The 14,929-nt window shown below is 38.7% G+C and overlaps 1 protein-coding gene across 9 annotated transcripts in view; it reads right to left on the bottom strand.

Moving 5' to 3' along the window:
• AKAP9 (A-kinase anchoring protein 9) overlaps nt 1-14,929 on the bottom strand; it is a 969,300-nt gene that overhangs the window by 843,764 nt on the left and 110,607 nt on the right. For 6 of the 9 annotated variants that reach the window (XM_069211615.1, XM_069211617.1, XM_069211618.1 and 3 more), the window contains exon 3: nt 11,048-11,092. The exons of the other annotated variants lie outside the window; for them this stretch is intronic. In XM_069211615.1, the coding sequence (XP_069067716.1) occupies nt 11,048-11,092 (45 nt within the window). The remainder of the gene's footprint in view (nt 1-11,047; nt 11,093-14,929) is intronic. 9 annotated transcript variants of the gene reach the window in all.

Below are 14,929 nucleotides of genomic sequence, written 5' to 3'. Positions count from 1 at the left end.
GAAAGTTGGGAGCTGGGCAGCTTCTTTTATGGACTATAACAGTAAATGCCCACACAGAAAGCATTTCATAGCTGCCAGATATACATCCCTCCATGTACCTGGCATCATCTGGCTCTGGCCCTTCTCCCTTTTTATGATCTGGCTTGACAGTGCAGCTGTCGCCAGACAATTATGTGAGTACCACTAGAGAGGGACTTTGGCTCCTCTCACATTGGGAGCTAGGAATATGTTTTGATTGGGCAGAAGTGTTGAGCTTCCACCAAAAAAGTGCATGCCCTCCACGCAGCTGTAATGATTTAGTTTATTTATCCAGCTGCCTAAGCTTGAGCTGCACTTTCAGGGGCGCACACATGACACTGGAATCCTAATAAAGTGTCTTAGATAACTAGATAAATTATGTTGCTTCTTTAAGGCAGTGCAAAGATGGTAGGAGGGCAGTCATTAAAATACACAGATGTTTATGTCTGGCTAGACAGTGCAACTGTCACCTGACCTTTTAGCCTACACCAATATTATTGTACAGTTCTGATAAATTATGGGAAAACTATGCTTGTCTTCATCATTAGATTACTGTCCAAGTTATGTGGTTTAGTTTTTTGGTGGGTGGTGGGTGAGGGGTAAGGGAGGGACTAGGACTGATTATAAGGAGTGTTATTGTTTTTGTTACTCTACCTTTTTTGTCTTGTTCTGACAAAACGTAATAAAAAATGTTTTTTGCAAAAATTATTATTCTACAGTTGTTTGCTTCCACACAAATGCATACTTATTTCCATGTTTTCTACTAGCAATGCTTCACATTACCATACAATAGTTCTTTAAAGCCAGACCCTTAGCATTGTCCATGCGGGTTTATTATAATGTCATCAGGAAGCACTGTTTTTGTTCAGCTACTCATTCCAAATGGGAATTGGTTTCTCTGTAGTGCATACAGCTCCTTCTTGTTTTGCTGCTGAATGAAAAGAAGAGCTCTCTTTGAAAATACAACTTGCCACCTTCATCCCCTATTCCGCTGGCACCCAAATGAAGCAGTTGGGTTAATGAGAGAAGCAAGGTCCAAACGAAGAGAAGGTTGTGTTACAGGCCCCCCCAAATGTTAGTGGGCTTGGCAACGGAAGCTGAGAAAGGGAAAGTCCAATGCTTAGTAATGTAGTTGGACAGATGAAATATCATTCCTGGAGATCTGCATGCATATACTCAATATTTAGCTTGAGGGAAATACAGGAGGATCTCAAAAACACCAGTTGCGAGTAAAAGGATGAGCTTCTTTGAATTGGGGCACTGTGCTCCCAAACCCAGATTTCACTGAGTAAGCAGCACTTAATATTGCAACTCATGTTCCTTTAAATATTTTGAGGACTGATGCTGCATTGTGCTGGAAAGTGCAACAATATTTAGTCCTTTGTAGGTGAAGAGGGCCCAGCATGTTAGGCATCCATAACAGCTATGACCTCAAGGTACAAAAACACTCTGGAATCACAGACACGTTTCTACCTCAGTCTTGGCTGCCCAAAAGCGCAGTACTGTTCAGATGTTTCATGCAACATTGTGTGCCAAAGCCTCAATGGATCAGTACTGGGAGCAGAATCAGACGTAGGCTCATGAGGCCTCACGTGGAACACAAGTGTTAACTTCAGTTGACATAATGGGATTATTCACGGAGGTAGGTGGCACTGAATCTTTGGGTAAACCTTGGTGTTAGACCTTGGTGGAATTCACAAGCAAGCTTCGTTTTTAGTACCTTGGTTACTCAGAACAAATCTGTTTTCATATGGGTAAGAGTAGCAAAGATGATTCAGTGATTGCCTGGCATGTCTGCATTCTATATTGTTGAAAGCATATACTATTATGGAATCTGAAGCACATCAAGCATGTTTGGGGTACTGAGGTGAAAGTACTGCAAACAGGATGTGAATGCTAGCTGTGAAGACCAGCCTTATGCAGTCCCCAGCATAGCCAGGAGACTAGAAAACACCCAAAGTAAACCTGTAGGATTAGGGAAAACATAAACCACATAAAACAACAAGACACTCAAAAGGTAATAAAAATATCAGTATGCACTTCACGTGCTAGAAGGTTAACAAACCTCATCCAAACTGAGTACAGAGGAAGGATGTGAGGAAAGGACATTAGGATGCATGTTTAAGAGTAAAGACAGAATTGGGGCCTTTTATGTCTAGCAAAATTGAGCTATAGTTTAAACTGCCTCTGATATGAACAAGTCAATGGAGCTCATAGGACTTGGGGAAGGCACACATAATTTATATAAAGACACAATAAGAGATCCGTGGATATTATGTAACACACATTAGTGGAAAGTTCGGATGCTGAGGGCATTGGATTTAAATTGAAGAGTAAAGAGTGAACTTTCCATTTGCCTTATGTACATTCCAGTTTGATTGGTTAATATTAAGTTCTGGATCCATCTAATTTACTCAGGTTAGACTGACGAGTGCTGAAAAGTCAACATGTATTACTCTGATATTATTTGCATACATACACAGAGTAAGTAAATAATGTATAGGATAGAAGAAGGTAAGCACAAAAGCAGTGGCATCATATTTGATCAACTTTAATTGCAATTCTAAATCTGGAGTAAGGCGAAGTGGAACTTCCAACAAGAGTTGCAGTTTTAAAAATAATTGTACCAACAATGTATTTATACGACAAGAAATCAACTTATTTTTACCTAGTTAGTTCCACATGCACATGTTCATAAAAAAAATACACCAAAAGTTATGAAGCACTGTTTATAAAGATCTCAATACAGTACATGAAGTATCAAACAAATAAAACACTGAACATGATAAGGCTGAAATGCTCGTATCAGATCAAGACAACTCCGATTACATAACACAATCATAATCTAAAAGAATAGAATGCATTGGCTCAGGACGGCCGGATCAAAAATCATTCTGAGTGGCCTTATTCAAGTCCTTGGTGGTGAGTTAAGGCAGTGCTTTCTCCAAACACCTTTAACCATCATAATATGAAACCGTATTAAAGAGGTGGTAATGTGCAACAAGAACGCTTGTGCCTTTTTGTTGCGTGTCATTGAGTTGTGTTTTTTTGCTTCTGTGCAGGAGTGCTGCTTCTTTGCAATGAGGGTTTGTTCTGCTGTTCTGCAGTTGTTGTTTTAGGTTCTGTTTCGTCGCGAGAAGCCCTGTAAAACTTTAATATTATTATTATGTTGCTTTCTGTTTGCTATGTGATTATATCCTGTTGTTTATTTTAGATATGTCACAAAAAGGCTAGTAGGTTTTCCGCCACATGCAGCGCATGCCTTGAAAGTTCATGTGAGAAGCATCCAGCTACCGCTGTTTAAGATGGTAAATTAGTGCTGCTCTAGGACTTCAACTACTTAAGACACTTTAGGTGATTGAGCCCAGGAAATCCAGGTTAGGAGGTTAAAATATCCAGTTCTTCAGCAGCCTTCTAAAATGCAAAAGTAGGCTTGATTGTCTATTGCCCTGGCCAACAAATCTGGCCTGATGCTTCTCCATTTAAAATGTGAATGGGTACAAAAGTACCTAACAATAATTATATGTGTTCCAAAAGAGGAGGTCTCTTTTAAAAATAAAAATGATGCAATAACACAGCTATAATTATGATAGCTAGTACTAGTACACACTGGTCAAATTTATAGTAACCAAACAACCTTTCAACTGGATTTTTCCACCTTCTTAACGGATGTGCTGTTCACCTAATAACCACCCAGGGCTGACCCCTTGCAGGAAGAATTATCACAGAGCCTAACAAAAGAGCAAGGCATTTTTAGATCTTGCTTGACAGTGCAAATGTCAACAGACTTAATATGATCAACAACAAAAAAGAAATCTTATGGAGCATTACTGAGATGTGCTCCACCCTAATGTTGATTTTCTTGAGTACAGATTTTGATGGGAAAGGATGTGTAGGTGTCTGCTGAAACCTATTGTGTACACTGCAGTTTTTGCCTTGTGGAAAAGCTTATACACAAAAACAATTACCATACTAAGCAAGGGTTTTGGTGTTGAATAAAACTTGTGACAATTCCTTTGGGTAGAGGATTTGCACTGTTATAATCTTTGTGTTGTTTTAGAAAGGGTTATACATATTCTCGCGAGCTGTAATTTTGTACATATTTGTAATATTGTGACTATTAAATGTTCATTCCCTTCAATATAGAATTTGATTGGGTGGAAGTTGTGCACTTTGGCTTTGAAAAGAAAAAAAAAAGTACTTAAATTGCTATTTTTTCTTGTGGGAAAGCTCAACACAGCAGGACTTAGTTATGGTGACAAGCCACTGAACTAAGCGATGGGCCTGATGTGTTTACTATGAAAAGTTACAAAGAAGGCTGTAGCCCTGGCTTATTTACTTTCAAAAGCCAATAGCCTTTAAGTGAATTGTCATTAGACTGTGTTAATGTAAAGAGTTATTTTGTTACAAGCAATCTCACAAATCACTATAGCAGGAATGAGGTTTGGTGTTGATTATTCTCACTGACAAACCCTCCAGGTAGAAGATTTGCACTTTAACAATCCATGTTCAGCCATTTTGGGAAGTGGTAAATATTGTTTTGCTAACTGTAAATTTGTAATTTTCAGTATGCGGATGGTTGACTTATGGGAAAGCTTATGCAAAATACAGCAGGTCGGAGTTGGTTATGAGGACACGCCGGTGATGGAGGCTGTAGGTTGCAAAAAGACATGCCAGAGGTCATAAGTCTAATAATTTTACTGTGAACATTTATGACAAATATAGTGACCCGACTAACTTTATTGTGGAAAACATATATTAAAGTCAATAGGTAATTAAAGGTGGGTTGTTATTACACTATGTTCAAGCTTGTAGACAGGTAATTGCATTACATGAGTTGTGAAAAATTACTGTAATAGGCTAGGGTTTTTAGCAATGGTCCCCACAATCCCACCCCACTGGTTTTCCACTCTGACAAGCCCTGTAGGTAAAGAACCTTGCACTTTCAGAATTTTTCTTAATCATCTAGGAGTAGTGCAATGTGATAATCGTTTCTAGGTTGCTGTCAGAGGGGGTGTATATAGTTTGCCAACTGTAATATTGTATAGATTTGTAATTATAAGATTGTATGCCTCATGGTTTCCGATGTCGTAGGACCCTTGCCATGGGAACAAGGACTGCTGGTTTCAGGTGGCAGCACCACCGCGTGGCAGGTGACTGAGTCAATCCCACAGTGTCTGGTAGCTGTCAGCCTAACCCTTTCGACTAGATAGCAGCACCTCACCCAAACCTAGAAAGTAAAGGTGATATGTGACAGCCGGACGCACAACACTGACTCCTCAGGAAAGTCGTGGTTGGAAGATCCTGTCCTTTCTCTCATTAGCACAGGTCTCACAAACACACATAGGCAGACAAAGAGATAAAGGACAGTTTTCAATGCATTTATTGAAAAGACCGTAATCTACGATAAAATATATGAGCTGCGATTATTAGGAAGGTGAAACATAACACAATCAGGATTGTTACCATGAGTGAAAAGAACATAAACTAGCCCAGCATATTGAAATAAACGTGTACCTAAGAAGTTATACCCACAGTTCCCTGCATCTATGCGAGAGCACGGCAGTGTTTGCCGTTAGCCATTTTCTCTGTCCGTACTTAGTCCATAGAAGGAACAACCACCCCCCCATACCTGAAGAGCAGGGGTCTGCCCGCCGTCTCATCGGTTGTCTGTAGGGACAGGTTTGAGGTCAGCAAAGTGGCAATGAAATGGTATAGCATTAGATGTCTCCTCTGGATAGATTGACCTCTCTAATCTTCCTTGGTCTGTGTGATGTTTTTATAATAAAATGCATTGGTTTTCTGAGAAACTGGCATGCCATGATCATGTGTCTAAGTGTCGGGCTGTCTGCGCAACTCTTGTGGAAGCAATACTAGGTACATTATCATGTGCAGCCCTGAGCAGCATCGGGCAGAGGTACACGATGAAATGTCGTGCAAGGAAAACAATAACACTTTCACAGAAATAGCAGCTGATTAGAGAAAATAAAACTCCCCTGCTTAAAGCCAGGTATGCTAAAATGAATTAAAATGAATAAGTGAAAATAGAGCATGTAACCAGGTAAAGGGACACCGGCCTAAGCTAAAATATGTGTGCCCAAGAAAAGCTTTAAAATTAACCCTTGAGACCGGCTTATGTGCGATATAGGAGACCTCTGTTGGTTATGGAGACAAGGCAATAATGAAGGAAGGTGGCTTGATTGACACATTAAGAAAAGCTTTGTCAGTTGCACAGCACTGATTTATTTATTATGAAAAGTTACAACAAGGTATTCGGCCTGATTTACTTACAGTAAAATGCATTCACTAAATACAATGTGTTTAAGGGTAAATTGTTATTACACTGTTTTAAAGGCTGTAGCTGGTATTGTGTTAAATTGAATTACACAGATGAACTTAGTAAGAAAGGGTTTTTGCTGGTTGCTGCCTTGGATAAACAATCAGGGTAGAAGATTTGCACTGCGATAATCCTTACTAGACCTTCTTAAAAGGGGCTGTACTCTGTTTTGCCAACAGTAATTTTATACGGATTTGTAATTTTGCTGTCTGTTTGCCCCATCCTTTGATGTGAGAAAGCTTATGCTTGACATAGTATGCCTGAGTTGATATAAGAATAAGTGCAGGGCCCAAAGGTTTGTCAGAAACCCACGGCCAGCACTGTCAAAGGTTGGTGTGCTGAATACTAAGGCTGCGTAGTCTTGATTCCACCTCATACCTCCTTAATCCATTACCAGACACTCCGCCCATCTCTATCTCACTCATTCATGTTCTTTTTCATTCCTGCCTTCTCTCTTGGTCATTGTTTTCTGGTCTTTTTCTTTCTCCTCATTTCCTCCTTTTGTGCTTTTCTGTCTCTTTCTCTGGAATAAAGTCCTTTGAGGTAAAAGTGATGGCCCCTAAGAATGAGTGCTGGTGCCCCCCATCAGCAAACACTAGCTCAAATTAAACACTTTTTATAGGCCGGTTTGGATCATTTTAGAAAGGTGAGTCAGGTGCCATAGAACCAATGTGTTTCTAATGAAAACTTACACAGACAGTAGGCCTGACATTGTTATTGCAAAAAGCATATGTTAAGCTGATAGGATTCAAACGGTGGATTATCACTACACTCTGTTAAAACCTGTAAACCAATACTTTGTTATATGGAATCCTATAAACTGTTATGATTATTAAGGAGAATGGTGTTGTTTACCTCTGATAAAACTCAGTGCACATAAGATTTGAATTTGAGACTTTTTGATAGGCCCTCTAAGAGGGTTGTATATTGTTTTGCCAACTTTAATTTTCCACATATTTCTAGTTTATGATTGTATACATGACAGTCAACTTATAAGAAGGCTATGCTCAATACAGTTAACCTGAGTTTGCTATGGTGACGAGCCACTGATAAAGGGCTATTTAGAGGCCAGATCTGTTTATTGGGAAAGGTTACATCAGATACTATAGGCCTTATCTGTTCATTATGAAAATTACAACAAAGGCAGTAGGTCAGGACTTACTTACTATGAAACTCTTATGTTAAAGCAAATAGGGCTTTAGGGGCCAGATGTATGACCTTTTATTTTGCAACTCACAATTTGCAGTCCATTTGGGAATTGCAAGTTACAAGTCGCAAAACAAAATGTACAACAGTGTTAAGCATACTATTCGCGATTCCCAATAGGGTCACAAATGTCCTACCTCAACACTATTCTTAAGGTGGGATTCAATTTGCAACCCTATTGGGAATTGCCACACTCAGGGGGATGGTGGCCTGCTGGAGACAGTAGACCACCATGTCTGTGACTACTTTTTAAATACAGCATTTAAAAATAGAAAGTTTTTAAATGCAGCCCGTTTTCCTTAAAGGAAAACAGGATGCATTTGAAACAAAAAAATGAAAAGTTTTCTTATAATTTTTTTGAGTAGGCAATGGTCCGTGGGACCACTGCTTGCTCTGAAAAAATATTTTTGCTACCATTCATAAAGAGGAAGGGGTCCCAGAGGAGCCCGTCCCGGTTGCGAATTGGTTAACACCACTTTGAAATTGGTGTTAACTACGATTGTTTTGCAACCTCATTCACAGTCACAAAACAGTCATACATACTATTAAGATTTGGTATTAGGAAGGGATGCCATGAACACTGGGCTTTGCATACGGGCCGATTCTGCGAATGGGCCAGCTTGCGACTAGAAACAATGCTTTGTTCATGCGGCCCTAAGGGTGGACTTATATTGCACAGTGTTAATGCATGCAGACAGCCATCCTGTTACATGTAATCTGCCAGACTACTGTAGTAAGTACGTATTTTGGTGTTGGTTGTACTCTTTGACAAACCCTGGGGTTAGAATAGTTACATTTTGCTAATCTTTGCACTATCCTTCTAGGAGGGCCTGCTAGGTACAGGTGTCAGCCAAGCCCCTTGTATATATAATATACACATATCCATGGGGAGGGCGGAGGGGGGTGTTTAAAAACAGCCTTCTTCTACCATTTTAAATGTCATTCACATTCTGCTTCTCACTGTGACAGTGTATTAACTGGAGCAATGAGTTAGTCCACTTCTTTTATTAGCTCTAGTAGCCTTTGAATAACAGAATCTGCCTCATTACATGTGCCGATCTGCCTAAGTATAAGTATGCTTTAGTGTTTAGGCTAGTTGTAAGTTCTTTAGTTCTCCATTTTCTTTTTCCTTTTACAGGCCCCTTTTATTATTTTCCTTCTGTTTTTAAGACAATCTAGCAGCTCCACAGTCAGCTCCACACAGCTGATCTCTTGCTGCTCATTTTACCTGCAATGTGCTGCAGTCTGTGTGGCCACAATTTCTAATATATTGAAATTGTATTGTACATAGTGTATCATTGTTTTACCAATCCAAGAAAGCACGTTTAAGCAGCATCATATTGTCAGTCTTGGATCAGTACAACAGCAATAAACTTCATACTTTAGCATTTGAAGATGGTCAACCACTACAATGTTTACTGAGCGGCCCGCTTGAATGGCGTTGTGCATAGTATATCATCGTTTTTTCAATCCGAAGTGGCCAACGAGATGCTTCTACATGTCATAGCTGTTTTATCTTTAAAACAATGATCACAATGTACATTACTATTGCAAGATGGCTGCCCCTGCTATGTCTAGTTTTAATTTTGTATTGGAAGCATTCGCCCACCAAATTTAGGTGAAGGCACTTTTTTCCTTTTATTTTATTTTTATGTATTTTCATCAGCTTTTTGAATGTGTCTGCCTATTTGCTTGTGGATGGAAATGTGGAAAAAGGCAATAATGGGTGAATAAGTGAATACAGACGTCAAGGGATGAGTGACACTGCGCATGTTGCCTGAACTCATTATTACTTTCAGTTACAAGTTGGAATTATTGGTGTTGCCAATGCATATTTATATTGTCTAGAAAATAATCTGCATCTATCTGCACAGTAGAAAAGGATAAGAATTGAGGGAGGGAACTGCTGTCGGCTAAGTGGGGACAGTTTTTCAAATCAGGACAAACATGGTATTCATTAAAAAGGTTATTATAATACCAAAACATGCTGTTCTCTGATGGCAAGTACTCCACAAATAATTATTTGGCCATTTCAGGATTAAACGTGGGTGAAGTATAAAAGAGCTACTGGATGATACAGTATATTTGCACTATTCCGTGTATGTGTTCCATACATCAGTGTACAACTAGTAAAAATGTAAACTTTCAATTTAAGTTTTTGTAAGACCATTTGATATGTTTTTTGGCGAAAACAGATTATCACATACTAAATACACAGAGTTCCTGGAGCATTATTTAAAAACAAACATTTCTACTGTCCCCGAATTATCAATCAGTATGAACAAGTAGCATTTTAACAACAAAATGAATGTTAAAATTTGCAGTTATTTCTACATGACAAATATCCATCTCAAATTATTGTGTATGGAAACATTTTTCTAATTTGTTTCTGTCCATACCTATACATCTAAATCTCCTCTACTGAGAAAGGCTTAGTGGAAAATTAAAATATGGTGATTTTGTCAAAATAATGATACTAATTAAGTGTTTTTACAAGATTCATATGTAAAATATTTTGAAAGTTAAAGAAATTATCTTTTGAAACCGCAAACTAATATTTTAATTACTTTGGGCCATGCCTATAATAGGTGGCAAACATGACAGTAATTTATGAAATAAGATTTTTGGAAACTAATCATTAGCATTTCCCTCTACAACACCGGTACCTAACAATGAAAAACATAAAATCAGTTTTTAATTCAGAAACATAAATGTAAATGGCAAAATGTAAAACCATGTACCGATGAGAAGTAATTATTTCATGAAACTGGACAGCCAAAAGGTCTGCTTTGAGCCACAATGGGGGCTTAAGTTTATATTGAGAGTGTATTTGATTGTCCTTAATGATAATGCAATAAATACGTCTTTCTCTTTATGAAAACGTTATCTGAACTAAGAACTTACACAAAGGACACGTTGATACTAACCTATTAGTTTGGTATGTCAGCCACGTTAAAATGAACTTGTCAGTCATTCTAATGATTCTGAATTGGAAACGATAATGAGGAGAGAAATGTATTCTAAAATAAACTGAACAATAGAAGGGTACATTCTACAAAGCCAAATAAATTAGAGTGGCCCCTCACACCATTACATACACGGAGTGAAGTACCAGATTCGAATTTTTGCGTATTGGTTTCTAAAAGTGATCGGCCTCTTTTGGCCATGACAGCTCATGATGCGAAGTGCAAGATGAATGTCAGAAAAACTTTATGCACATCAAAACATATCAGTAGTTATGATACAACTTTGTCCACATTGCATGTTAACTGACAATCATTTTCTATATTTTCACATGCAATCATAGCACACCACAATACACACTTTTAAACATTCACTATGATGAAGGATTCTCTGCCACAAGGGCACGCCTCAGACATGCATGTACTAGAAATATCCTAGAGTTGAAATGAATGTGCAAACGTTGTGACACCACAAAACGCTGTAAGAATCCTCATGCTGCATGCAAAACAACCTCACTCTTACCTCTGAACTATAATCATCAGCGGTTGTTGAAATTTCACTTTCAGGCTGGAACGTAATAAAATATTAACATTTAAAGTGAAAAGTTTCACTAAAGTGCTAAAGATAAATGCTTAACTGTATCATCCTGACAGAAATCTGTGTTACGATGAAAGAACTGAAGGCACGGGTTTTGTGGGCAATGTTGTAACAACAAAATCCAATATGCAGTGATAAAGTTACGATAATCGCAAAGTGACTAAAGCCCAAATCAGTGAAAGTTTCTAGGAGGAAATGAATAATTACTGAGGTTTAAGAAGGAACATGAGGGAGACCCTTATTTCTGCATACAAATCTTCCTTCCCTACCACTGAGAACTAACGCACCATGCGGATTTCAATACAGGTGGACAATTAGGACTGACTGTACAATGATAATCAAGAAGGCAATGTGGTTGGATTTTGTTCAATTAACCAACACCGTAAATAACATTATTTAGAAATGTATACTAATAGGAAAAGAACATCAAGGACTGGCGTTACTCAATTTGACTCAAACTTCTGACTGGTCCAGATTGTACGTTTGGATTACTGACATTACACCACATGGTACATCGGGGGCATCAATAGTGCATTAACTAAGGTTAGATACTGTAGTGCCTGTTGTTACAAGTTGGCGAAGTATCCATGAACCTAAACAGTATGCCACTGTTCTAACCAAGCATGCATTCAGCCACTTCCTGTCCTAACGCTTACTTCTTAGAACATCATTGCATTAGTTATCCACTGGTATCGCTAGAGTACTGCTACCACAAACCATGAAACAGCACATAAAATAAATCTACAGATAAGGACTTTGAAGACCAGGCATGAAGTAGAGTAAATGGAACTGTGCACTCTCATTGTCCTTGCTTACTTCTAAAGATTGTTTTCCAGACATTTGTGTATCTCTGTCTTTGCTACTGAAGGCCACTGAACATACTTGAGTGGTCTCTGACGAATGGATCCTCAAATGTGCCATTTCATCTTTATATGAAAGATCTGGCAGAAGATGAGGGTAAAATATATAATTGCACAGCTCGTTTCAGGAAACATAGCATCAAAGGCCAATTGTGTTTTTGTGCTGTTGCAAGATCCAATGTTAAAAAAAGTATTGAATTTGGTACATATGTTAACATTATTAGTATATGGTTCACCTGATATCTATCTTTGATTTTAGTCCTTTGGAATACTCCAGAACAGTTGTCCAAGACACTGCCCCTCTGGGCTACAAGGTGATCACTAGCAACTGCCTGAATGATCACAGAGGAAAATCATTAATATTAATCAAGGATCAATTTGGACATCATAAAATTGATAATGAGTGATTCTAGTGTGTGAATCTTTTTTGTGCAAGCGTACGTTAGCTCCTAAAGATGCACGTCTTTCTACTGGTCCACAACACCCCCTTATTTTTAAACATAATGTTAACTATCTTATTCCTACTTCTCTTATGCCTAGCACTCCCCATAACTAGCCACTTCACTACCAAATTAACTACCTACCTCACTCAAATCTTTTTATTTTTTACATGTTGCCCACACATTACAATGCATTTCAACATCTGGACACCACAATTAAATATCTAACAAATCTCTTGAGTCTTTAGGCAAGAAACCCAATGTGCTTTCTATTCTATTGAATTCAAGCTCTGGAATGCTTCAATAAAACTTCAATAAAATCAGTCTTCAATAAAACTTCTTTAATCACCAAACACCTGAACTCTCAAAAGCCATCACTAGGTCATGGTTAGACCCCAACTGTTTAACCACACAACACCGCAACTTTCCACACTGGCCTAACTACATTTTCACATACACACATTATCCATTAAGATACTGGGTATAAGCATTCTACTCAACAAGTCCCTCAGCACCACTGCCAAATTTAAAAAAGTACAACCCCTAAAATCATCCTTTAAATACTACTAGGCTTCAGTCATTACACTTGTCAAAGAAAACAATCATCTACCATCCTCACAGTACACTTGCTCGCTTCTTTGAAGAAATTGACACCATCCTTGACCTACTTAACCAGTCCATGCTAATCACTCTGCAAGGTGACTTCAACTTGACAGTCAACAACCAAATCCAATACACACTATTCTCATCTTGTCTCTGACCATTCTGAACCAATATACACCTTGTACATAGAAAAGGCAACACGCTTAGTATTATACCCCTAAGTGGATCCCTATGCCATTCTAAACCCATCATCAATTCATCTCCATCGGATCATGGCCTGATACACATTCCCATCATAGCAAACTCCCTAACAAACTTGTACACTGTCCTGACTCCAATTCATAACCCTTACATGATCACCATAAAGATCCCACTCCAATTTACACAAAACAGCATTTGATCATTTCAGCAGCACTCTTACACAAACATTCAATGTACATTGCCCATTATGGGTCATCATTTCCTGTACTTTAGGACCAAAACCATCAATAATATCAAGTATTAGGACTCTCTAAACTGAAAGTAGGGCACTGCTATGCAAAAGGTGCAAAACACCACAAACCTAGATGAAATAAGGGAAACACTAACCACATATTGCAATGCCTTGGGTAATGCAAAAGCTTCATACCTTTAAACAGTTATCACCAACCTCACCATCACTGACATGTATGCACCATCAACAGTGTATTAAATACCCATCAAGATTCCATCTCTACCAGCCAAAGACTTCACAACATACTTCTCAAAAATCATTCTCAGTGATACCCTAATTACACTCCATCATTCTCCTACCCATTGCATCCCAGTTTCAAACTGCCATAGTGCCACATTTCATAGGCACATCCCAACTGATGTCATTCCAGTAATCAAAGCTGCAAACTGGTCTTTAACTGCCTTGATAATCCTAAACTATTTGCCTATCTAAACTCGCTAGTCTTTACCTGCAAAGCTCTCAAACAGTTCAAATCATAACTCTCAGGCTATTACTAAACTGCTGCTTGGGACTTAAGTCACTTGATCCATCCCCACTCTACTAGGTGTCCGCAAGATCAGTCCTAGGCCCTCTTTCTCAATACTCTGTAAGTGGCAATTATTTCATTATTTGGCTTTTCACATAATCCCAAAACAAATGATACCCAGATATCCTTGTCATTCCACCTTTACACCTAATCACTCAACTACTCAATATTCACAAGATCTGCTCAATCTTATAATTCAGCAAAGCCAAAGCACTCATAAAACTATGTTTTTGGATGCTTAAGTTATCTGAAAATATTTTGGAACATGACCCGGAGAAGGGAATATGGCGTTGATCCAGCCAGTCAACTAGAATACGGTTACAAGTTGCCGACTGTTGAAAGCCAATTATTTCAAGCTCAACACAGGCAAAACAGAATTAGTGATCTTTGACAAAAACACCTCACCAATGAACTCCAACTGGTGGCCGACTAAACTCTGACCCAGACCTCATGTTAAAAACTTCAGAATAATCAACAGAAATTGCACATGATCGCTTAAGTCCACATGTCACTGTATCCTGCTTCCGCACCCTGATGATGCTGAAAAAGATCTTGAAATGACTTCCAAGAAACTCTACAAAAACTGTACCTCACGCCCAAGCCAACAGCAAGTTGGACTTTGGAAACACCCTCTACACTGGGATCACCAAGGAACTCACTAGAAGGCTACAAACCATCCAGAACACGGCAGCCAGACTGATCCTCAACCTCCCACATAGAACTCAGATCACACTACACCTCAGGGATCTACACTGCTCCCGATACACAAATGCACTCTATTCAAACTCCTCACACACACATTCAAAGCACTACACAAACTCAGGCCCTACCTACCCAAAGCGTTGCATCTCCTCCCAACAAACACCCAGACACCTCTGCTCCGCA

The sequence above is a fragment of the Pleurodeles waltl genome, chromosome 10 (genome assembly GCF_031143425.1).
Source record: "Pleurodeles waltl isolate 20211129_DDA chromosome 10, aPleWal1.hap1.20221129, whole genome shotgun sequence".
Taxonomy (NCBI): domain Eukaryota; kingdom Metazoa; phylum Chordata; class Amphibia; order Caudata; family Salamandridae; genus Pleurodeles; species Pleurodeles waltl.
Note: the sequence above shows the minus strand (reverse complement) of the source record. Positions and strands in the feature narration are given on the sequence as shown.